Raw genomic sequence first — 23,838 nt, 5'->3', positions numbered from 1 at the left:
GCAAGTAGATAAATAGGTACCGCTCCAGCGGGGAGATAAACGGCATTTCCGTGCATTGCTCTGGTTCACCAGGAGTGGCTTAGTCATGCTGGCCACATGACCCGGAAGCTGTACGCCGGCTCCCTCGGCCAATAAAGCGAGATGAGCGCCGCAACCCCAGAGTCGGCCACGACTGGACCTAATGGTCAGGAGTCCTTAGTCTCTCCCAAAGTTTGAGTCTGACACTAACCACTGTCTGCACCAGTCGAATGTCCCTGGTTTGATCCCCACCGGCACCTCCAGGTAGGGTTGCAAGAGCTTGTAACTCTGAGGTGCCACCTTACGCAAGAACTTTCAGTTTTAATTTTGGCAGAAATGATCAGTGTTGCCAAAGAAGCTATTGCTCACTGTCCGTAGTTAATGTTACTGAATATTTTTGATGATACCAATATTGCCAAAAGAACTGGCCTTGTAAATTCCCTTCGCAGCTCAGATAATACTTGCAACTCAATGAGAAGCAAGCAGCCCAAAATCTAACTGTTGGACACTTGGCACCACCCACTCTGGAATGTAGCTATAATGGAGAAAATTATGCATAATTTTAGATTTGACAAGAACATCCATATGCTTTTATATAAATTGGCATTCCTTTACTATTTATGCAATGGAGCCATCATTTTCAAGACAACGCTCATTACAAACCTGGCAAATCTTGAACTAGACTTGATAATCAGATTACACTAACCTTTTCTTTTTGTATGTGAATACATTTATTCTAACTTTTTTCTTCCATGGCTTGGATTTTGTTACTTAACCCATGTGTAACTGTGCTTACCCTATGTGCCTTTTTATAGTTTTGTTTTTCGCCTTTCAATGTTATAATTGCTCTCTCTGTTTTAAAAATATTTACAAACAAAAAGCGCCATCTTATCAGTTAGTGCTCCCCTGCTTCCATTTTATCTTCACAACAAGCCTGTGAGGTTGTCCAGGCTGACTGCTAGGAGTCACTCAGTGACCTTTGTGGGCAAAGAGGGATTTCAGTCATCTTTTTAACTAACTTACCTTGCTTGCCTGGTTCAACTAACTTACCACATTACAAGTGGATGCAGAATTGTCGTACACTACTCATAGTCTCAGCCGGGCTCCAACCTACAATGTGGAGATAACCACACTGCAGGGCTGTTGTGTAAACGTTGTTTTTCGGCTTGACCCCCTAGCCTGCAATATTAACCATGGAGATTGTAGCTCATCAGTATTAAGCTGCTCTATCTATCAGTCCTCCCCTGCAATATAGTGATAATGAACTGAATTTTTTAATTGGCAGGGGAATTTTTAGCAGGTCATTTTTGAAAATAATAATAAATGGATTCCTCCCCCGAGGAGATTTAAAAATGTTTTTCTTTCAAACTAAACTTGGAAGTCCTGAATCCAAGGAAAAGGCTGGGTTTCTCTTCTATTTTTCTGATCTCTCTACAGCGCCTCGAGGGCAAGACTCCAGCAGGGGGCCTCTGTGTGACGACAGTCCCACGGTGACTGGCAAAGGAAAGGGCAGCTTCGGCTTCGGCTCGCGATATCAGCTTACATCGTCGCGAGAGCTCATACACCGGTCGCTAAGCGCGTTTCCTTTCCCATGAGATTTGCCAGGACTATAGTAAGGGCAAGGTGGCCGCTCTTCCAGCTTCAAACTGCATTCAAATAAACTTTATTGACAACATAATCGGTTGCGAAGCAAACGTGGTCAGATTGGGGAGGAAGGAAATCAGCGTTTTAAATATTATTATTATGATGATGCGTGTATGGGGTGTTAGGGGAGGGGTACACTGGTGGGGGCCACGTCGTATTCCTTCTGGGGTAGTTTTTGTCCACCTTTGGTCCCCACTCTGCACTCAGCTCTCACCTATGGCTCCTGGAAGCTATCAACATGCGACAGCAGCCACACCCCAGGAATGGCTTCGACTGGCCGGCTAAACCAGGTGAGGGCTTAATGCAGAATGCTGCAGTGCAATTGCTCACAGGAGCAAGACCTTGCCAGCATATAACACCCCTGCTCAGAGACCAGCGCTGGTTGCCAATTTGCTAATGGTGTTACTACAATCAAAGTGTGTGTGTGTTGCTAAATAAATAGGTAAAATAAAAGGAGGAACTTGAATGTGCTCACGTGGTTCTGCATCTCCTCATTTCATCCCCACGACAACCCTGTGAGGTAGGCTGAGAGAGTGACTCGCATAGCTGTCAACTTTTCCCTTCCGAGGAATCCTATTCGGAATAAGGGAATTTCCCTTAAAAAGGAAACGTTGACAGCTATGAGCGACTGGCCCAAGGTCACCCAGTCCTAGTCAAAATTCTCTAGCCACTGCACCACACTGGTTCACAAGGGGCAGGGGTCAACACCAATGAGCCCCCCCCCCCGAGTCCTGGTGCCCCCGATACCTGCCCAGGTTTGCCAGGTACTAGGGTTGCCATACGTCTGGAATTTCCCAGACATATACGGAACACTGCAGTCGGAAGCAGTGTCTGGGCGAAAATTGAAAACAAAAATGTATGGGGAAATCCGGACGTATTCCAACCCATGGCAAACGTCATTCTTTTCTCTTTTTTGCGATTTTGCTAAAAATCTCAATAGCTTAAAAAAGGTCAACAACTTTGCCCGCCCACCCCCAACGAAAGAAAACTAAACAACTTTTCTGTCCGGATTTTCACTGTTTGAAATATGGCAACCCTACCAGACACTGACCCCTGACTAAACCCAACACCATGAATTAATAGAAAAGAGTTTGTGGAGAAGAAGCTAATATGTATTAATAATTGTTCTTGGCTCAGTCAGATTGCAGAAAGAAAAGAACACTCAGTTTCTCCACTTACATCCAAAGTAGGGTGGCCATGTGTCCTTCTTCAGAGAAGACAATCCTCAGTTTGTGGGGTGTCTGGCCCTAATCTGGTTTAAATGGTCTCCCTCGGCAGGTTGTGAACTCTCCTTTCTTGGAGGTTTTTAAGCAGAGGTTGAATAGTCATTTGCCATGGATGCTTTAGCTGAGAGTCCTGCATTGCAGGGGTTTGGACTAGAGGATCCTTCGGGTCCCTTCCAACTCTACAATTCTATGAAATATACATATTCCAAAAAAAGGCTGAACAGCAACACTAAGCAGCCCCAGTGGGTATGGAGATGTAGAATCATTAGAATTGTAGAGCTGGAAGGGATCCTGAGGATAATCTAGCAGTCCAACCCTCTGCAATGCAGGAATATGCAACTGTACCATAAGAGGATCAAACTTGCAACCTTTGCATTATCAACACCGTGCTCTAACCCAGGCATAGGCAAACTCTGGCCCTCCAGATGTTTGGGACTACAATTCCCATCATCCCTAGCTAACAGGATCAGTGGTCAGGGATAATGGGAATTGTAGTCCCAAACATCTGGAGGGCCGGAGTTTGCCTATGCCTGCTCTAACCAACTATCTTATGTTTCTATTTAAATGACAGCAATTACTTCTAAATTTGCATCTAGCACACACATACACACAAAGCCTCATACCCAGCGGAATTCTAAGAAACCAAAAAAGCTTCCTCTGCCATCTTGATTCAAAATGACATCCAATTTTATCCAAACATAGATGAAAACATGCTCCTAGATCTCAGGAACCACCATGTAAAATTTGTTTGCGAAGTGTCCATCATTTCCCATTTGCTACTCAAAAGGATAAAGGTAAAGGTAAAGGTACCCCTGCCCGTACGGGCCAGTCTTGCCAGACTCTAGGGTTGTGCGCTCATCTCACTCTATAGGCCGGGAGCCAGCGCTGACCGCAGACACTTCTGGGTCATGTGGCCAGCGTGACAAGCTGCATCTGGCGAGCCAGCGCAGCACACGGAACGCCGTTTACCTTCCCGCTAGTAAACAGTCCCTATTTATCTACTTGCACCCGGGGGTGCTTTCGAACTGCTAGGTTGGCAGGCACTGGGACCGAGCGACGGGAGCGCACCCCACCGCGGGGATTCGAACCGCCGACCTTTCGATTGGCAAGTCCTAGGTGAATGAGGCTTTTACCCACAGCGCATAAATTTGACATTAACCCAAAGTGATGCTCAGAAGTCGGTTCAGATAAAAATTCAGTCTGCCAGTCCTTACCTCAGGGTTGCTGGACTTCTGGCAAAATGACTTCAAAAGGGAAACTTCATAGTGAAACTGCAGTAAGTTACATTTGTTTAGGACTTCATCAGGTCCAAGCTTTTATTTCCCACTACAGATGCTCCATCTAGTTCAGTATTGTCTACACTGACTGGCAGCAATGGCTCTCCAGGGTTTCAGGCAGGGGACATTCTCAGCCATACCTGGAGAGGCAGGGACTTGAACTCAGTTATACAGCTGCAAATATAACGTTTTAAGTTCATTATATGACTGTGACACTAGATGGCAATGGTGAGCTATTGGCAAATTCAGTATTTTAACAGCTTTTTATATATGCATAGATTCCACCTGGGACCTTCTGTTCTGCCAGTGAGCCAGAGCTCTCCTCCTAAAACTAGATACTGTACAAGTTTCTAGTCCTTATGGCTCCCAATTAATGGCTGATTGAACATGGGCTCTCCTGCATGCAAGGCACTTACTCTTTCACTGAGCTACAGTCTAGGAAACACTGGGAACATAGTGTTATCACCAATCATTGTATTGTGAATGCGCTTATCTTATATCTTATATAAACTTGAGCTTAGCCTGGAAATGGCACAGATTTACAGTGCCATGTGCATTTTGTGGCCTTTCAGCCGGTTTGTGCATTCCTGCCGATACCCCTGCACCTCCCCTGTTAAAAATCAATCATTTTGAGGAGTTACCTTAGCAGGTTTGCATGCCTTCCTCTCTGGAATTTGCCTTTGTTGACCAATCAATTTGAAACCTGCCGTTCAAACTCTTGTTCAGCTCAAGCTCCTGTATACAACTGGGCAAAACAAATATTGACCTGACAGCAGAACGCACTCTGCTCAACAGGAATCATGCTCAGACTTGGCTCAGCTCTGGAAACGATACCAGTTTAAAAACAAAAACAAAAAACATGTTTGCCATTCTCAAATGGTGGGAAGTTGAAGAGCACTTAACACTTCAAGAGCACATAAGAGGCAAAACCGATTGCATTGTTTTTGTGAGGGGTATTTGCAAATACACAGGTTCAGAAGGTGTTTTGGGGACACAGAAGCGAGCACTCACATCGGTCCTCTGGAATGTGAAAGACAAACTTTTCTCCCCAAAACTGCTGGCTGTTCTGGTTTGCCTTCACCGTCACTTTGAAGGGGCCATGAAAATATTGTTCTCTATATGATCCCAAAAACTGCTTAAGGCATTTTCTCCTCTCTCATATGTTATCCCAAAGGGGGAGGTTTTTTTCCAAAGGGGGGAGCTTTTTCACCAGCCAGAAGAACAAGGCTTTTTCTTGCTTAGATGTTACAGTGAAAATAGGCCTATCTCAGGAATGTCTAGGCCTAGGCGGGTGAAAGATAAGAGCAAGGTTGAATATGTGTTATTCTGGTCCCAGACAGGGGAAAGACTGAAGACAAGGAGGGTAATGCAGGAGACAAAACCCCATTTTATTGCTATTAGTATAAATCACATGTTTTACATTTCAACATGTGTCGAGGTTCATGGCATGGAGAGGCTGGTGCAGGAAGAAGGGGGCAAGCAAGTCCATATAAGGACATAGGAAGTTGCTATGATTTACGATTTCTCAGAAATCATGTGGTATTATTCTGCAAATGTATAAAAAGGGCTGGCAAGCCCAGAGAGGGCGGGCAGACATCGGACAACGCGTGTCTGTACCATTATTTTGTCATGATAAAATAAAAATGATTTTACCTCTGTCAAATTGACTCTTTGAAGCGAATTCTGATACTCCGAAGGGGAGGAACTAAGAAAAGGTCTTTCAACTTGAACTGTGAAGTGTGACTGGGCAGCAGCAAAATGTTCATCAGAGTCCACCCACAACTTGGTCATCCATCCCCAGGTCTGAAGCAAAGGAAATCCCCATCAAAACCTGTGATTAAAAATAATAGTACTGCTGCCTTCCCCAGCGCTTCTAATTTTGGATACCTTTAGCATACTCAGGAATCAAAGATTTGTGTCTCTTTTGTTGGAAATGTATACTTTTTTGTGCATGCTGAAATTTCCCTTTTTAACTACACCCCACTCATACTCAGAAACAGAACTGCTTGGTTGCTCTGCGTTGCTACCTGAAACCAAAACAGTAAGAGATGTTATTGTGAAATATAAAACAAAGGAGCAGTCGGAGTCACATAAAATAGGGTTGCCATATTTCAAAAAGTGAAAATGTGGTCAAAAAAGTTGTTGAGCATAAACGACGCTGCCAACATGGCTTGCCATACGTTCGGATTTCCCAGACAACCTCCCATTTCCATCCAGACACTGCTTCCTACTGCGGTATTCCGTGTATATCCTGGAAATTCCAGATGTAAGGCAAGCCTAAAATCAGGGCTGAGCCTGATCTTGAGAGCCAGTATGGTGTAGTGGTTTGAATATCAAACTAGGACCTGGGAGAATTGAGGGTTCAAATCCTGGCTCAGCTGCCATGAAGCTGCCTGGGTGACCTTGAGTTCAGCCACTGCCTCTCAGCCTAACCTACCTCACAGGTATCTGAAGAAGTGTGCATGCACATGAAAGCTTAGTATACCCAGAACAAACTTAGTTGGTCTCTAAGGTGCTACTGGACAATGTTTTAATTTATTTCGACTGCATCAGACCAACATGGCTACCGACCTGAATCCACCTCACAGGGTTGTTGTGGTGATTGAAAAAGGAGAGGGAGAAGCACATCTATCCCCTTGGAAAGGTGGGATAGAAATGCAATGAATAAATGCATGAGTAGGCAAACTAAGGCCCGGGGGCTGGATATGGCCCAATTACCTTCTAAATCCAGCCTGCATCCGAGAATCAGCGTGTTTTTACATGAGTGGAATGTGTCCTTTTATTTAAAACGCATCTCTGGGTTATTTGTGGGGCCTGCCTGGTGTCTTTACATGAGTAGAATGTGTGCTTTTATTTAAAATACATCTCTGGGTTATTTGTGGGACATAGGAATTCATTCATTCCCCCCCCCCCAAAAAAAAATATAGTCCGGCCCCCCACAAGGGTTGAGGGACAGTGGACTGGCCCGCTGCTGAAAAAGTTTGCTGATCCCTGAATAAATGGCTAATACTGATAAATAAAGTTGGGGTGTATGTTTAAAAGAGAGATCAGAACTTGCGGGACTTAGCCGACTCCATCCACACTTTCCAGGAGGGATGTGCATGTGTTTCAAAACTCAGAGGCTTGGAGGGTGGGGCCAGGCAAGCCACCCCCCTGGCCCTTTAATCCCAGCTCCACCTGGGCTGGTTAAACAGGTTTGAAAGTCCAAGCGAAAGCAGAGGGTAAGCTGAGCATTTCCAGAGAATTATAGTCGCTATAGAGAACAACCGTTCTTAAACTGGATCTGCTTCCTGGTGTTTGGAACAAGCTCAGTTTTCTTTCCCCAGGTAAAAAAAGGGGGGACGTGAAGGCTGGGGAAGAGGGGATTTGGAGGGAGCAGAAAGTGGGGACGCTACTGAGGGAGCCATGCCTTCCTCCATTTGGGTAAGCCCTGATTTAATTCGCTTCTGTACCTTTTCCTCTTCAGAAATAGGAGCCACCTTGGGTTCTTCCCCTCTCCTAAACACAGACGGGTCGCAGAAATATTTTCCATTGTGTTTCGGTTGTGATCTCCCCCCCCCCCACATCATGTTGTGTTTGTGTGGTGGGAAAACTGGCATTTCCTTGAAAATGGTCAGTGTTTTTAAAAAATGCCACAGGCTTTGGACTCCAAAGTTTTAAAATAAGACCTGTGTGTTAGTGATACACAAAGAAAACCAGGTAAGAAAGGAAGAAATCTTTTTGCACATCTGAATTGCACAGGGAATTCTACTCGAGGGAAATTCTAGACACAGTTCTGTGATCCTTACTCAAAAGAGGTAAATGGTGATGCTCAATGGGTCTCCCAGATAAGTGTAGATAGAAACGGCAGCATTAGGAAGCAATCTTGTGGATGTTTGCTTTGGATAGGGAACTCTACTGAGCTGCATGCACACAGGATTGCTGCTTTAAATTGTTAGTTTTTAAATGAGGGGTTTGCTATCTTTTTGGGGCCTCTGGGCGCATTTAGAATTTGCAACTCCCAGTCAGACTAGGGCTGTATGTTAACTATGCAAAAGTGGTATAGGATTTGGAAGCAAACACGCAAAACGTTTTACAAAAAAAAGAAGGCAATAAAATTGTAAATAAGAAGACTTGAGTCCTGATAATTTAAGGTTTTCAAAAAGTAAAAATAGGAATAAATAAAAAACAGATTAAAGCTCGCATCAGCTTTCGAAACGTCCTTCCAGTTCTATGATTCTATCTAGGCAGGCTTGTCTAAACAAAAATGTTTGTAGTAGGTGCCGAAAAAAGGCACCTGCTTGATATGAACAGGCAGGGAGTTCCAGAGTTTGGGTGCTGCCACACTAGAATATCGAGTTCTTACAAAGGCAGAATGGGTATTATGTGGCACTTGCGATGGTGCCAGTTCTGCCGATTGAAGATTGTGCTTGTAGACAAACTAACACAACATTGCATTGTAGTCAGAGGTGATGTTACCACAGATAAATGTTATGACTCGTCTCCCGTCATTTATTTCATTAATTCCTCACCAGAACAGCCTAGAACACCTTCTGTTCCCTTTTCCTTTTGGAGAGGTGTGTGAGCCTGAACTTTATCCAGATTTTTGTTATTTAGATATCATGTCTCTGACTCTCTCCAAGGTTGATAGAAGCTTGTTAACTTTGCAAGCCTGTTGTTGTAACTGATCCTATATATATTTGGCATTTATATATTATTTTCCAAGTGTGTCATGAGAATGCCCGGTTCACCTGTGTATATATATTTTTTCTGATGTACTATTTGAATGTTTTAATTCTTTTATATCAGTTGCCTAGAATTGTACAGTTGGAAGGGACCCCGAAGTTTAATCTTCTTCATTCTTTACCAACCTGGTGTCCTCCAGATGTTTCAGACTATAACTCCCATCAGCCCTAGCCAGCATGGGATGCTGGGACTTGTAGTTCTAAGGTACAGCTCTGCATGGGGCTGCCCTTGAAGATGACTTGGAGGCTTCAGTTGGTCCAGCCAGATTACTGGCAGGTATTCCATTTATATCCCATGTGATTCCTGTTTTAAACGAGCAGCACTGACTTCCAATTTGTTTCTGGGTTCAATACAAGGTGCTCATGTTAGTATTTAATGCCCTAAACAACTCAGACCTCAAATGCCTTTAAGGTTGCCTCCTTCCCCACAGACTCTCTTGGGTGTTAAGATTACTTCTTGGTAATTCCACTCTCAAATCTTCAGGAGGTGGTGGCCTAGGGACAGGGCCTTCTCTGTAGCAGCCCCTAAGATATGGTATGATATGAGGAGCATCTGGCATCCTTATCCTACAGCTTTCAGAAGATGCTGAAGATGTGCCTCTTTCTCCCGGCTTTTGACACTTGAGGCGTATGTTTTTCAGACTTACCTTACTGTTATGGTTGTAAGCTCTTTTAACTTGTTTTTAATATTCTGTTATAATTGTTGTAACCCACTCTGAGACCTTAGGGAGAAGGGCAGGTGACTGAAAAACATACAATCAGTCAATCAATATCTGGAGGACAGCATGAGAGCTATTTGAGCCAGGAGCATTGAACAGGCAGAAAAATGAAATAAGTCATTGCTCTGGACCCTGTTTGCCTGTTGTACATTTTCAAAGTTCTAATCATGTTTTGGCTTCTAAACTATGGTGAGAGCCAAACTCAGTGTGGTTTGCTGTATGTAAGGAGCATTGGGACAATGTAAAAAGCCCCGTACAAATGCAAAGTAATTCTCCTTATCAGTTTTAGCGTTTCCAAATAAGGCAGCAGCTGTCGGCTGGCTGCTTTAAATGGTGCAGTTCCATTGTTCACAAGAACGGAAGAAGGGACCTTCCACAGAGTCAGACTGTTTGTGCATCGAGCCCAGCATTGTTGACTGGCAGGTGTCTTTCTGGAGACTGAACCTGGAACCTTCTGTGTGCAGAGCAGAAGCTCAGCAAATGATTTATTTTATTTACTTTTCTTCCATAATGTGTATACACTGCACAGTTGTAAACAACAACAACAAACAAACTCAATGTGGTTTCTGGAAAGAATAAAACAATAAAATTATTGGTAAAAACAACTATTTAAAACATTTTGAAAATAAAATAAAAATAAAATGAGCAATAAACTAAAAACAAATTAAAGCACACGTTGGTCCTCTGCATATCTGAGCTTGTCTAAACAAGCATGTTTTTTTTAACATGCACTCTTTTTGAGTGCAACGAAGGAACTTTCCTGTCAAAAGGCAGGGAGTTCCACAGTGCGGGAGGTTCCACATTAAAACATCAAGTTTTGACAAATGTAGAAAGAATATTGTGTGGCACCCGCAAGAGTGCCAGTGATGATCATTCCCTTCATAGGGAACAATAACTAACCTATATATTATTTTTATTTCAAAAAATAAAATAAAATTACACGCTGCTTGGTTGTAAGAAAAAACTCAAAGTGGTTTACAAAAAGATGACAAAATCGAGGGAAATTAGCAACCCTACTTTAAAACATACAAAAGTTTAAATACTAGACATAAACTCTATTAATTGCAGCAAGCCACACAGCTCTGCATCTTTAACCTGCTGTCTGCTGCTTTTCCAAGATGCAAAAATAGTCTGATTTAAGACTGCATAGATACAATTAAAACTGAAATGAATCGCATAAACTATGGGGCTCCGGGTCCAGCTGCCTGACTGGTTGCCATCTTAACCAGAAGGTTAAAATTTCCTCAACTTTCTAAGCATCTGGGCTAAAAAAAAAAAAATTCTAGCAGGTGCCGAAAAGAGTATAGTAAAGGCACCTCCTTGATCTCAACAGGCAGGGAGTTCCAAAGTGCAGGTCCTGCCGCACTAAATGACTGAGTCCTTATAAATCTGGAATGGGTATTACGTGGCACCTGTAGTATTGCCATTTCCACCAGTCTAAGCAGGTGGGCACATACGGGGTAAGGCAATCTCTTAGGTAAACTGGTCCCGAGTTGTTGAAGGCTTTATGTGCTAATAGTAACACCTTGACCTTAGCCTGGGAGCAAATTTTTAACCAGTGTGGATTTCTGAGCAGGGATGTTATATGCTTAGAAGGCCTGTGTCCCATCAGCAATTGTGCTGCAAAATTATGCACGAACTGCAGCTTCTGGATCAAGCGCAAAGGAAGCCCCACATAGAGAGCATGGCTTCCATACTGTTCCACAAATAATAATAATCCTGAAATTTTGCGTATTGGTGGTGAGAGAAGGACGGTTATTTAATGGAGCCGGTCATTCCTGATCAACAACTCACGGCTTGGAGGCAGCTGCCCAGGAAAACACCTAAAAGAACAGACTGTTTCATAGGGTTGTAGAATTATAGAGTCGGAAGGGACCATTTGCAGGAACTGTTCTGGAATTTCCACCTTGCCTGCCTTCCCGCTCCTCCTTTTTTTTTGCAGGAGCTCAGTTGATGTCATCCCCCATTACTCTTGCCTTACCTATGACCCATAGCTGAGTGGCAGAGTGCCCGCTTGGCATGCGGAAAATTCCTGGTTCAGTCCCCACTGACCTCTCCAGCTAGGGCCTTCAATCAAATGCAAAAATAAAAACATGGCACGGTTTTCTGCATTGTACAATTACTGATCCCTCTCGTTGTTGTTTAGTCGTTTAGTCGTGTCTGACTCTTTGTGACCCCCTGGACCAGAGCACGCCAGGCACTCCTGTCCTCCACTGCCTCCCGCAGTTTAGTCAAACTCATGCTGGTAGCTTCGAGAACACTATCCAACCATCTCGTCCTCTGTCGTCCCCTTCTCCTTGTGCCCTCCATCTTTCCCAACATCAGGGTCTTTTCCAGGGAGTCTTCTCTTCTCATGAGATGGCCAAAGTATTGGAGTCTCAGCTTCAGGATCTGTCCCTCTCACTGGAAGGACAGATCCTGAAGCTGAGACCCCTCTCACGTGTACCCTTTCGGGAGGCAGCATTTGAACACTGATTTATTGCCATGCCCCACTTTGACAAGCATCTCTCCCCTCCGTGAGGGTCAGCCATGGGTCACTGTGGCCGGTGGCCCCAACAAGATTAGCCACCCTAGGCTTGCCTGTTTCAGCTGAAAGTAAGCTGCCTTTATTTTTTGTTTTAACAGCAGACTGGACGGTGATTTTGAACAAGACAGCAGGTGTTTCATGGAACTATAAAATTCAATTCTACAATTCCAGCTTTTGCTTTAAAAAACAAAACAAGCAGCTTCCTTTCAGTTAAGGGAGCCAAGGCAAGAGCGGCTAATATTTTTTGGGACTGCAGACTGCAGTGACCCATAGCTGACCCGGTCAAACTGTTTCATCATTAAGGGCATCCAACTGGCTGAGGCTGTCCAGCCTGTCTCCAGATCTCCAAGGCCAACACAGGCACCAGTACCTTTCCACAGGGCCTGCACTGGTGCATTCATAGCTCAGGGCAATGTCCCTTCACAGCAAAGGCAGCCTCTCCTTAGAGCCCCATTGCATAAGATTGAGCCAGCTGGATCAGTCTAGTGGTCCATCTAGTGCAGCATCCTGTTCTAACAATGACCAAACAATTCCCGGTGGGAAACCAGCAAGGAGGATTCAAGCACAAGAGCACTGACCCCACCTGTGGTTTCTGTTATGTACTGTACTGAAGTTCTCACCCTGGACCTGCAGGGGGAAATTGTAGATAGTTTTCACTCAGGTCAGCATATGCAAATAAGGAATTGAAAGTGACGTTCAGTGATTGGATAGTTACAGAAAATTGTTACTGTTGCTTTGTAGTTGAGCTCCATATATGCAGGTTGGGTGAACCCTTCAGTTCAGTTCTGTTCTGGCCTGTGAATAAACAAGAGCTGTCTGAAGAATCGCTGTGTCGTCTGATATGTTCACCCACAACGTAACAGTTTCCACCAACTGGTATTCAGAAGAGTGGCTGGGGAAACCCAGCCAGATGGGTGGGGTGTAGATAATAAAATTATTATTATTATCTCTGCTGTGGAGGCGGAGCATAGCTATTGTGGCTAGCAGCCATCGACCACCCTCTCCTCCATAAATTTGTCTTATCTTTTAAAGCTAACCAAGCAAGTGGCAATCGCTGCCTTCCTGTGGGAGCGAGTTTAACACTGGACTTTATTTTCTCTGCCCTGAACCTTCCAACATTCAGCTTTATTGGAAGCCCACAAGTCCTAGTGTTGTGAGAGAGGAGGAAAAACTTACTCCATGCCTCAAATAATTTTATAAACTTCTATTTCACGTCTTACTCATGTTTTCTCTAAAGTAAGAAATCCCGAACACTGCCACATTTCCTTATAGGGGAGTCATCCCATCCCCTTGATCATTTTGAGGTCCTCTTTCTAAACCATTTCCAACTCCACAATATCCTTTTTGAGGTGAGGTGTCCAGACCTGTACAGATTAGTCCAAATGTGGTTGCACTTTTGTTTTGTTTCCTTATTTGTTATTATTCTTTTGTTTCCTTATTTGTTATTATTCTTTTGTTTCCTTATCTGTTATTACTTCATATATATATGTTTTGACGTCTATCAGCCTTTGCCATCCTGGAGCCTTCCAGGTGTTTTGGACTATAAATCCCATCAGCCCCAATAAGCATGACTGATGGGAGTTGTAGCGTGAGGCATCCGAAGGGCGCCAGGTTAGGGAAGGCCAATGTGCAGGTGATATTTTACAGTAGGGGTGGAAAGATCATTGGCCAGCGAGATCTAGAACTCTGAAATCACTAACAGAAGACAAACAGATTTAAAGAAATCTGAGCTCATGAATTCTTTTGCTTGTTTTTTTTTTAGTACTGCTAAGGTACAAAAGGAAAAGGAAAAAAAGTACTGCTAAGGTACTTCAGCGACAGACGTTTATAGAATTATGCTTGGGGTGGAAAAAGTGATTAGGGGAGAGTTTTTTTCTCCCTCTCTCATAAGACTAGAAGTTGTGGACATTCAACAAAGCTGAATGTTGGAAGATTCAGGGCAGATAAAAGAAAGAACTTCTCTCGCAGCACTATGGGACTCACAAAGAAATCTAATAAAATACAGATGGTAAAAACAGCACTATTAAAATTAATACGAGGGACCCGGCTCAGTAGCAGACAATGTTAAGCCAAATGTTTCACCCAAGAGGCCATGATGAGTAATTTGGAGGGAAGTGACGCCATATTGGTGTCCTGGGTTGTAGCTGGAATCATGAGAGTATCTAAGGGAAATGGGTAGAGTTGTGGGGTGTGGCTCCTTCCCTTTTTCCTCCTGCTTTATAATCCTCCAAGTCTTCTTACAACAGGCCAGGAAGGTAGCATTCTGGTTGGGCCGGGTCCTGGTTTCTGGCTAGGTGACAGCCCAGTTCATCATTGCTGAGTAACCAGAGCCTACCTAGTCCTGCTTGATCTGGATTTAGGAACCCGGGCATCCAGCTCACAAGTCTGTGGCTTCCGTTTCAGGATCAAGGCTGGTCATTTCTCTTCTAAATATTAACCCAGGGTTACAGTTCTGTCATTGGCGCTCATGAGAGGCCTTATTGATTCTCATGAGCCAAGACTGTCTGTGCCAAGGTTTAAGGTTCACAAAAAGGTAACCACAATGAAGAAAGGTTGCAGTGTTTGGGGGTTTTTTAGTTTAGAGAAAAGTTGAGGAAGAGGCGACATGATAGAAGTTTATAAAATTATGCTTGGCATTGGGAAAGTGGATAGAGATACCGTATTTTTCGCACCATAGGACGCACTTTTTCCCCTCCAAAAATGAAGGGGAAATGTGTGTGCGTCCTATGGTGCGAATGCAGGCTTTCGCTGAAGCCTGGAGAGCGAGAGGCATCGGTGCACACCGACCCCTCTCGCTCTCCAGGCTTTAGGAAGCTATCCGCAAGCCTTGCAAGCCCGGCGGGAGTTCCCGCGGGCTCACAAGGCTTGCGGGCAGCAGCCTGCAGCCCCGGCAAGTGTCCGCAAGCCTTGCGTGCCGGCGGGAGGTCCCGCCGAGCGCGTGAGGCTTGGGGCGGCAGCCTGTCACCCGAAGCACGGGGAGCCCCCCGAGGTCTCTCCGTGCTTCGGGCGAGTGTCTGCAAGCCTTGCGCGCCCGGCGGGAGGTCCCGACGGGCGCGCGAGGCTTGGGGCGGCAGCCTGTCGCCCGAAGCACGGGGAGGCCTCCGGAGGGCTCTCCGTGCTTCGGGCGAGTGTCTGCAAGCCTTGCGCGCCCGGCGGGAGGTCCCGACGGGCGCGCGAGGCTTGTGGCGGCAGCCTGTCGCCCGAAGCACGGGGAGGCCTCCGGAGGGCTCTCCGTGCTTGGGGCGACAGGCTGCAAGCCTTGCGCGCCTGGCGGGAGGTCCCGACGGGCGCGCGAGGCTTGGGGCGGCAGCCTGTCACCCGAAGCACGGGGAGCCCCCCGAGGGCTCTCCGTGCTTCGGGCGAGTGTCTGCAAGCCTTGCGCGCCCGGCGGGAGGTCCCGACGGGCGCGCGAGGCTTGGGGCGGCAGCCTGTCGCCCGAAGCACGGGGAGCCCTCCGGAGGGCTCTCCGTGCTTCGGGCGAGTGTCTGCAAGCCTTGCGCGCCCGGCGGGAGGTCCCGACGGGCGCGCGAGGCTTGGGGCGGCAGCCTGTCACCCGAAGCTTCGGGCGAGTGTCTGCAAGCCTTGCGCGCCCGGCGGGAGCTCCCGCCGGGCGCGCAAGACTTGGGGCGGCAGCCTGCACCCCGAAGCATGCGGAGCCCTCCGGAGGGCGCCCCGTGCTTTGGGCAGGTGTGCGCAAGGCTTGGGGCGGCAGCCGCGGCTGGGGGGGGAATAAATTTTTTTTATTCATTTCCCCCCCCAAAAAAACGAGGTGCGTCCTATGGGCCGGTGCGCCCTATAGAACGAAAAATACGGTAAGTTTTTCTCCCTCTTGAAGCTACGACTTGTTGACTTCCAATGAAGCTGAACATTGGAAGATTCAGGACAAGATAAAAGAACGTCCTTCACACAGCACATAGGTAACATATGGAACTCCCTCCCACTGGAGGCAGTAGATGGCTTTAAAAAAAGAGGATTAGACAAATTCATAGAGGAGGAGGAGGCTATGCTTTGCCTCCATAGTCAGAGGCAGTAATGCTTGTGAATACAATCATCTGCTTGGCCCCCCTTTGGCCTGATCCAACAGGCTTTTCTTACATTTTTATGTCCTTAAGCTTTTTCCACTGTTGGTATTTGCTTGAGTTGGGAGGCCTGGTTTTATAGAACAGTCCTATAATGGCTGCCTTTAAACTGAGTCATGTTGTATGCTTTTCCACCCCTTTGTAGAGCCAGATGGAGAAGATGAGGCGAGCCTACCTATAAACTTGTCCAGAAACAGATTGCACCTCCGCTTTCCAGATCTAAATTGCCCTCCCGGAAGCAGGGAGTCATCAGGACCAGGGATAAATTGCTGTTATGGCGCCCTAGCTTGAGAAGCCCACTGGATGCAACTGTCCCCTTGAGAAGAAGTCAAAACTTGCTGGAGATCTTCCTGGAGGTCCCAAAATGGCGGCTGCTATCCCTTTGGAGGAGATGGTGATGGTAGCTTTGGGAAAGGACCCGCCTGAGAACCAGGAAGTGACAAGTTACACCCCAGAGCAGAATTCTGAGGCAACCCTGCCGTGGGATCAAGCCCGTCATGATACGTCTTGTGAGACGCCAACGCTGGAAACGTTGGAGACTGACTCCAGACCAAGTCCTGAGGGGAGCAGGGAAGAGGCCATTATGGGGCCTGGTGTGGACAGTGAGGCCTTCTCTGGAGTTCCTGCTACCCAAGTGGTGGAGGAGGAGAAGGAGGAGGAGGAGGAGAAAGAGGATGACAACTGTATGCCTGCGGTGGCGGCCCAAGTCTTCATCCCCATCGACCCCTACTGCATCGAACGCACGCCAGTAACCGAGAAAAAGGAATGGTACCCAGCGTACGATGAAGAGGATGAGATTATCCGCTGCGAGAGGGAGAACGCCGCCCTCGAGAAGCAGAACTTCATCTCCCGCGGCTACTCAGCCCATTTTGATGACTCACCAAGCTATGAGGGGAAGGCAGGCAAGACCTGCGCCGAGAGGTGGCCTTGCCTTCAAAACGGCACCTGCAGCTCAGCCAACCTCAAAGCGGTGGCTTCCATGATTGGAGCCGCTGTCATCTTCCCCTGCCTGATCTACGGGGCATATGTCTTCTTGCCCTTTGACGCGCCTTTCATGCCCACCATGAGCTCCCGCCTGGTCTACACCTTGCGCTGCGGCGTCTTTGCCACCTTCCCGATCATCGTAGGTGAGTGTCTGGTTGTGGGTTTTGCTCCAGGGGAGAAAGGGTTTCCCTGCCAAGTTTGGCCAAAAAGCCTTTGGGAAGCCTTTTCAGGCTGATTCCCTTTTAGGAATCTTGTCAAGGGCCACTTGCCTGGGGGTGGGGCAGGTGCCAGAGGTAAAAGATGGCAGAACCACAAGTGTGAATTGTACCTTTGTATATAGTAGGCTAGTTTTTACACATAGTTGAAGACACCCCTCTATCTTCCAACTGGGCGAGCGAAAGGCATGGTTGGAATTCAAGGACAAAAGTACTCAAAGAGGGCATTGCAGGAGGGTGGACTAAATGGGGTACCACCCCTATGATTCTAGGGTGCAAAATAGGACCAAGGAGGGGGGTTTGCCTGGTGTGAGGAGGTGTGACCTGAGGGGAGTCCTGAGGGCTAGAAAGAGAGGGCCTCTTTTGACCCCCGTCCTGCTGTTCATTTGACCCCTGCAGTCCAGTTCCCCCCATTCTTGCTCCTGCTCAGCATCCCAAAGTACCAGCTGCTGACTTGAATCAGTTATGCAAATCTAACACACTTTAATCTATTTCCACACTTTGCATAATGGTTTCTGCTAGAGCTGAGAACTTTACCCACCAATACTGACGAGCGTTCTTGCTCTTCCTCTCTGGCCTGAGATTTTACTGGTCATGTTGTTGTTGTTGTTGTTGTTGTTGTTGTTGTTGTTTAGTCGTGTCCAACTCTTCGTGACCCCATGGACCAGAGCACGCCAGGCACTCCTGTCTTCCACTGCCTCCCGCAGTTTGGTCAAACTCATGCTGGTAGCTTTGCGAACACTGTCCAACCATCTCGTCCTCTGTCGTCCCCTTCTCCTTGTGCCCTCCATCTTTCCCAACATCAGGGTCTTTTCCAGGGAGTCTTCTCTTCTCATGAGGTGGCCAAAGTATTGGAGCCTCAGCTTCAGGATCTGTCCTTCCAGTGAGCTCTCAGGGCTGATTTCCTTCAGAATGGAGAGGTTTGATCTTCTTGCAGTCCATGGGACTCTCAAGAGTCTCATCCAGCACCATAATTCAAAAGCATCAATTCTTCGGCGATCAGCCTTCTTTATGGTCCAGCTCTCACTTCCATACATCACTACTGAGAAAACCATGGCTTTAACTATACGGACCTTTGTTGGCAAGGGTCATAGAAACTATAAACTTGCTCATAAAAGCAGAGAGCAGTGAAATATATGTACACTCTTGCGCCAGATCTCAGAATTTGCATTTGTGCAATAGGTGAACAAATGCGCTTCTCAGGCGATGCCCAACCCCGACCTGTAATATTCTTCAGGGCTTTTTATTGTTTGATTTCCGTGTTGATATTCTGAGGGTGTGTAAACAGACTTGCTTTTTCTGGCAGATCAAGCTGGGACCTGTTCTCGCTTTACTCTGTACATGATGCTATGCTGAATGAGGATGCTATTTAAATATCAGAAACTGTAATTCCAAAGGGCATCTACACCATGTTGCAAATGGATCTAGGATTCCCTTCCCAGGACTAAGATTGGAGGAAAAATTAGTTGTGCCATTTCCAGTAGAACCTAATGTTGCACAGTTCTGATTGGCCAATACTTGCAATATCAACAACCCACCTCTTCTCTGCCCTGGTCCCTAGAGTGGTCTTGCTTCTCTTGTATATGTCTGATGTCAATAGGCAGAGACTTCCATAGTGTAGGTGCTGCCGCACTAAAAGAAGGATTTCTTACAAATGCCTCCTCTTGCCCCCTCCCCAGTTTTAACCAAATCACTTGTCCCAATAGCCTGCTCAAAACAGTTGCTAACAGGGCTACAATTCCCAGAGTTCCCTGAGAAGCGGGATTGGGAGTTAAACTACTCTGGTTAACAGTGTGAAGGGTATAGGGAGTGTCCTAACTATTCTCAGCACCTTTAATGAACTACAGTTCCCAGAATTCTTTTCGGGGAAGCCACAACTGTTTAAAGTGGTGTCACACCGCTTTCAACGGATGGTGTGAATGTGGCCCTTGGAACCAGGTCTATGGAACCAAGGTTGCAGGTCCCTGAGAAAGTCTGGGAACCACTAAGCTAAAGGTTTGGTTTCTAGTTGTCAAATGAGCCTTGCCAGCCTGGGGAATAGTCAAAGATGTTTCTGCAGATCATATTGGTGATCGAGCTGGGATAAAAGGGTTTAGGTGGACTGGATTTTGTAAATTAATATGAGGGCCTTGAACCCAGCTTGGAAACAGATTTCCTGGGATGCAGGGTCCTGGCATCCTTTGAAGTCCACTGCATCTTCATGTTCAGGTGTGTGAATGCTCTCTCTCTCTCTCTCTCTCTCCATCCTACAGGTATGATCGTGTACGGGGTCTCGCGGATCTGCTTCTCCTCCCTGCAGCCCTTTGGTGAGCTGCGCCGGGAGGTGGAGATCCACCGCCACTACGTCTCCCAGTCGGTCCAGCTCTTCATCCTGTACTTCTTCAACATCTCCGTTCTCTCCACTTACCTGCCCCAGGAAGGCCTCAAACTCATCCCTCTGCTGACAGCCCTCTTTGCCATTTCACGGTAAGAGAGAGAAGCAGAAACGCAGCGAATGGTTAGCGGCGGCAGCACAGGCACAATTTCAACAGCAGGCCCAGCAGGGCCTCCTCATCTGGAGGCCCCTAATGCAGCAGCCATGGCCAGGTCCACACCATCCATTTTTAAAACGCTAGGGTACCACTTCAAACAGTCATGGCTTCTTCCCACAAAGAATCCTGGGAGCTGCGGTTTGTTAAGCGTGCAGAGAGATGCTAGGAGGCCCCTATTCCTCTCCCTGAGCAAGACAGTCTGGGCAGGTTGGCTTTGAAAGCAGACTCTGGGTTGTGTCTCAGTGACAGAGCACCTGCTTCTCATGGAGAAGGCCCCACGTTCAGTCACCGCAGGCATCTCAGGTAAGGCTGGTCAGGCTGTCTCTGTTTGCCTAATGGAAGGGCCGGCCCTGCAGGCAGTACTGACCTAGAAGGGTCTGTCTCGGTCTAAAGGATTTTATGCCCCCAACTTTCTGCTCTGTTTGGCAGGAGGGAAAAACCGGGCGGGGGGCACCAGCAGGTGACCAACCAGCTCATTAGAGGTGAGGCTGAGTTTTAGGCACGTTGTCTAATATTCCTGGGGAGACCGGCGGTTGATTATTTATATGCCACCTATTTCCTCCAAGGAGCTCAAGATGGCCTACAGACTTCTCCTCCCCATTTTATCCTCACAACAACCCTGTGAGGTAGGTTAGGTTGCGAGACAGTGACTGGCCCAAGGTCACCCAGTGAACTTCGTGGCTGAGTGGGGATTCGAACCCTGGTCTCCTGGACCCTAGTCCAACACACTAATCACTATACCACTGGGACTACCCCCTCTCCTGCTGCACTGGCCAACAAAAGCCAGTTAAATCTTCATTTTTCATCTTCAAGGTAGTGACGGCATCTAGCATCACTGAAGTGTCGGTGGGTTCCCATGAGGCAAGACACAGTGATAACAGCAAGAACCTTCATTGAACTAACAGAACTGAACAACAGGGGCAAAGCAACTGCTTATATACATTTCTGAAGGCCTGGGCCACTCCCACTCCCAATGTGATTGGCTGGTCAAACTTCCAAGCTGCGAATCATAACTCAGAGTTTAAGGGCCAATGGCAGAGGCCCAAATCCTGAAATGTTCTGTGATTGGATATCATGTATCGAATCAGAACATAGGGGCTCAGTTCAAAACTCAAGCTCAGGCAAACAGGACCACTGAATACATAACAATCACGGCTATCTTTTGACCCTCTTCTTGCTTTCTTTCTCGCCTCCCTCCCACCCTTTCCCCCAATTTCCTCCAGGCTCCTCTACTGGCTAGCCTACGCTATGGGCCGCTCCTTCCGTGGTTTCGGATTCGGCCTGACGTTCCTGCCCCTCTTCACCATGCTGTTGTTCAACCTCTACAGCATGTTCATCATGGATCCAGAGAACATGTTTGCTGTGGCCGACAGCAGTGGCAAGTCCTCCCAAGAGAAGGAGCAGCGCCTGGCAGCTGCCAAGCCTCGGTTCTGGGGCTGAAGAGGGCAGGCAGGGGGAGGGGGAGAGGCCTCAGCCCAGGCCCCCCTTCTTGGATGGCCGCTGCCTTGCCTTGGACTCTGGCCTTGACCCAATGGACATTTTACATGATGGCACTCAGGTCTCACTACCTGACGGGGTGCCCACCGTCCCCTGCTATAGTCCTAATGTTTGATACACCTGTAGGGCAAGGAGCCCTCTTCCCCATTACTTTGAGCCCACTTTGTCCTCAAAACGGGGGCCAAATTGTATCCTATAATATTGAAGCTTATTCTAGACCAGCTGCAAAGTTGAAATCTGAAGTGCAGGTAGCCTTATTGTGTGAGAAGTCTGAAGACAGGGACGTTTGTAGGCAGTGCTTTTTTTCTGGGGGGGGGATGCAGGGGTACGCATACCCCTAAACATTTTGTGAATCTTTGTACTTTTGTCCATTTACTGTATTTATTTCCCCCGATTTGAATTATAAAATGGTGGTTTTCTTGAGTCAAAATGAGAAGACCCCTAAACATTCTTTTAAAGAAAAAAAGTTCTGTTTGTAGGTCATCATCTCCTGGAAATAGGAGGAAATCAGAGTTACCCAGAAATGGTTGTGGTAGGGCCAGGCTGTGCAGGAAATGGACACTACATAGAACCATATAATTGTAGCATTGAAAGGGATCCCAAGAGTCATCTAGTCCAACCCCCTGCAATGCAGGAATTGCAGCTTAAGAACCCCTGGCAGATGCCCATCCGACCAGTTAAAATCCTCCAGGGAAATAGAGTTTGCCACCTTCCGAGGAAGTCCGTTAAGCTGCTGAATAGCTCTTGCCACCAGAAAGTTTTTCTTGATGTTTGATGTTTCCTTTCTTGTCATTTGAATCCATTGATTCCTTGTCAAGTGGCCCAACGTGCACCTAGATTCATAGGAAAACCTGGATATGAGGCATGCTTCCAGCCAACAAAAATTTGGGCTGCAAAGTTTGCCTGGTCAGAGAGATCAGTGTCCCGGTCCAAAGCCAGCCAAAGCCAGAGGTAGAATGGAATAGGGTTGCTGGATCTCCAGGACTGGCCTGAAGTCTCAAGGTTTGCCTAACCCCCTGCTAAGTGGCAAAGGGAAGGCTTGGATCTCCAAGTGAGCAAGAGTGCAATTAATAAAAAAGCATAAAAAAGAGGACTGGGCATGCAGATAGCAAGCTTCAGCCCAGCAGGACCTGGCTGCAAATTATTGCACAGACACTATGGGGTGGTGGTCTACCCTCTCCCAATTAACCTCTGTCTCTGCCAGTTATTGCACAGACTCTTGGGAAAGGGGCTCTCCAACCTTTACTCCTGCCTCCTCTCTGCCAATCAACCTCCGTCTCCAGGGTTCAGTGATAGGAGGAAATGCAGAGGAAGAACCACCAGGGGCTTCCCCCATGACAGGGGCCACCCCTTGGGCTCAGGTTTGAGTCCTGAAGTCTCAGGGTCTGGGAAGCTCCTGACCTGTCAACCCTTGAGTTAAACATTGGTCCGTGGGGACTTGATTGCCTCTTCAACTGCCCTTAAGGTACCAGTTGCTGGAGACTACAGGAGAGGGTATTAAGGTCCCGTTGGGGGCACCTGGCTGACCGCTGTCAGAACTGGATGCTGGACTAGTTGGGCTGTTAGCCTGATCTAGCAGGGCTCTTCCTATGTCTTGGATTTCTGAGATGCCACACCCAGTGGCAGCCAGGAGCCGCCTCCTTCCAGGATGCTTCTCTTGCATAGGTAAAGGTAAAGGGACCCCTGACCATTAGGTCCAGTCATGGCTGACTCTGGGGTTGCGACGCTCATCTCGCTTTACTGGCCGAGGGAGCAGGTGTACAGCTTCCGGGTCATGTGGCCAGCATGACTAAGCCGCTTCTGGCGAACCAGAGCAGCGCACGGAAACGCCGTTTACCTTCCTTTTTTTTTTTTTTTAATTATAATGGAAACGCCGTTTACCTTCCTGCCGGAGCGATACCTATTTATCTACTTGCACTTTGACGTGCTTTCGAACTGCTAGGTTGGCAGGAGCAGCGGGGATTCGAACCACCGACCTGCTGATCGACAAGTCCTAGGCTCTGTGGTTTAACCCACAGCGCCACCCGTCCCAGGAGGCTCCCTCCACCAAGTGGTGACACCTCTGCAGAGGCTTCCAAGATCCTTGCAGGCTGCTGTTGATGATGTACATGGACTGTGTGCTCTAGAGATACAGCTGCTCCATACCTCCATCTTGGAATGTGAAGGCCTTTAAAGGAGGCCCAGTTGTTTGTGGAACACTTGTCTTTGACTCATGCTGTGATAAATCTCGTTTTAAAAACCATTTGTTGTCCTAAGCCAGAACTTTCCAAACTGCTCATGTTGGTGATACAGCTTTTTCTACAGCTGCTAACTTTAAGGTGAAGTGGGAATGCTGTCTCCAATGCCAGACAAATTCCAGCCTAGTTGCTGTTACTAGGTGGATCATTAGGTCCTTAT

The 23,838-nt window shown here is 47.1% G+C and overlaps 1 protein-coding gene across 5 annotated transcripts; it reads left to right on the top strand.

Moving 5' to 3' along the window:
* The first annotated feature begins 1,866 nt into the window (after positions 1–1,866).
* On the top strand, positions 1,867–23,186 carry TMEM79 (transmembrane protein 79). 5 transcript variants are annotated; one of them, XM_053369032.1, is made up of 4 exons: positions 1,867–1,952; positions 16,360–17,341; positions 19,666–19,879; positions 21,168–23,186. In XM_053369032.1, the coding sequence occupies exons 2-4, from the start codon at positions 16,579–16,581 to the stop codon at positions 21,382–21,384; spliced, it is 1,194 nt and encodes a 397-aa protein (XP_053225007.1). In that variant the 5' UTR covers positions 1,867–1,952; positions 16,360–16,578; the 3' UTR covers positions 21,385–23,186. The 5 variants fall into 5 exon arrangements, with proteins under 5 accessions (XP_053225007.1, XP_053225008.1, XP_053225004.1 ...); XM_053369033.1 differs by lacking the exon at positions 1,867–1,952 and adding an exon at positions 7,330–7,386; XM_053369029.1 differs by lacking the exon at positions 1,867–1,952 and adding an exon at positions 7,331–7,491.
* Positions 23,187–23,838: the final 652 nt, after the last annotated feature.

The sequence above is a fragment of the Podarcis raffonei genome, chromosome 16, assembly GCF_027172205.1.
Source record: "Podarcis raffonei isolate rPodRaf1 chromosome 16, rPodRaf1.pri, whole genome shotgun sequence".
Lineage (NCBI taxonomy): Eukaryota > Metazoa > Chordata > Lepidosauria > Squamata > Lacertidae > Podarcis > Podarcis raffonei.
This window is presented reverse-complemented; position numbering and strand designations above follow the sequence as displayed.

Coding starts and splice junctions, on each gene's coding strand:
- TMEM79 (XM_053369032.1), top strand. CDS start 16,579: ATGGCGGCTGCTATCCCTTTGGAGGAGATGGTGATGGTAGCTTTGGGA. Junction 17,342..19,665: donor CACCTTCCCGATCATCGTAG/GTGAGTGTCTGG, acceptor TCCATCCTACAG/GTATGATCGTGTACGGGGTC. Junction 19,880..21,167: donor GCCCTCTTTGCCATTTCACG/GTAAGAGAGAGA, acceptor AATTTCCTCCAG/GCTCCTCTACTGGCTAGCCT.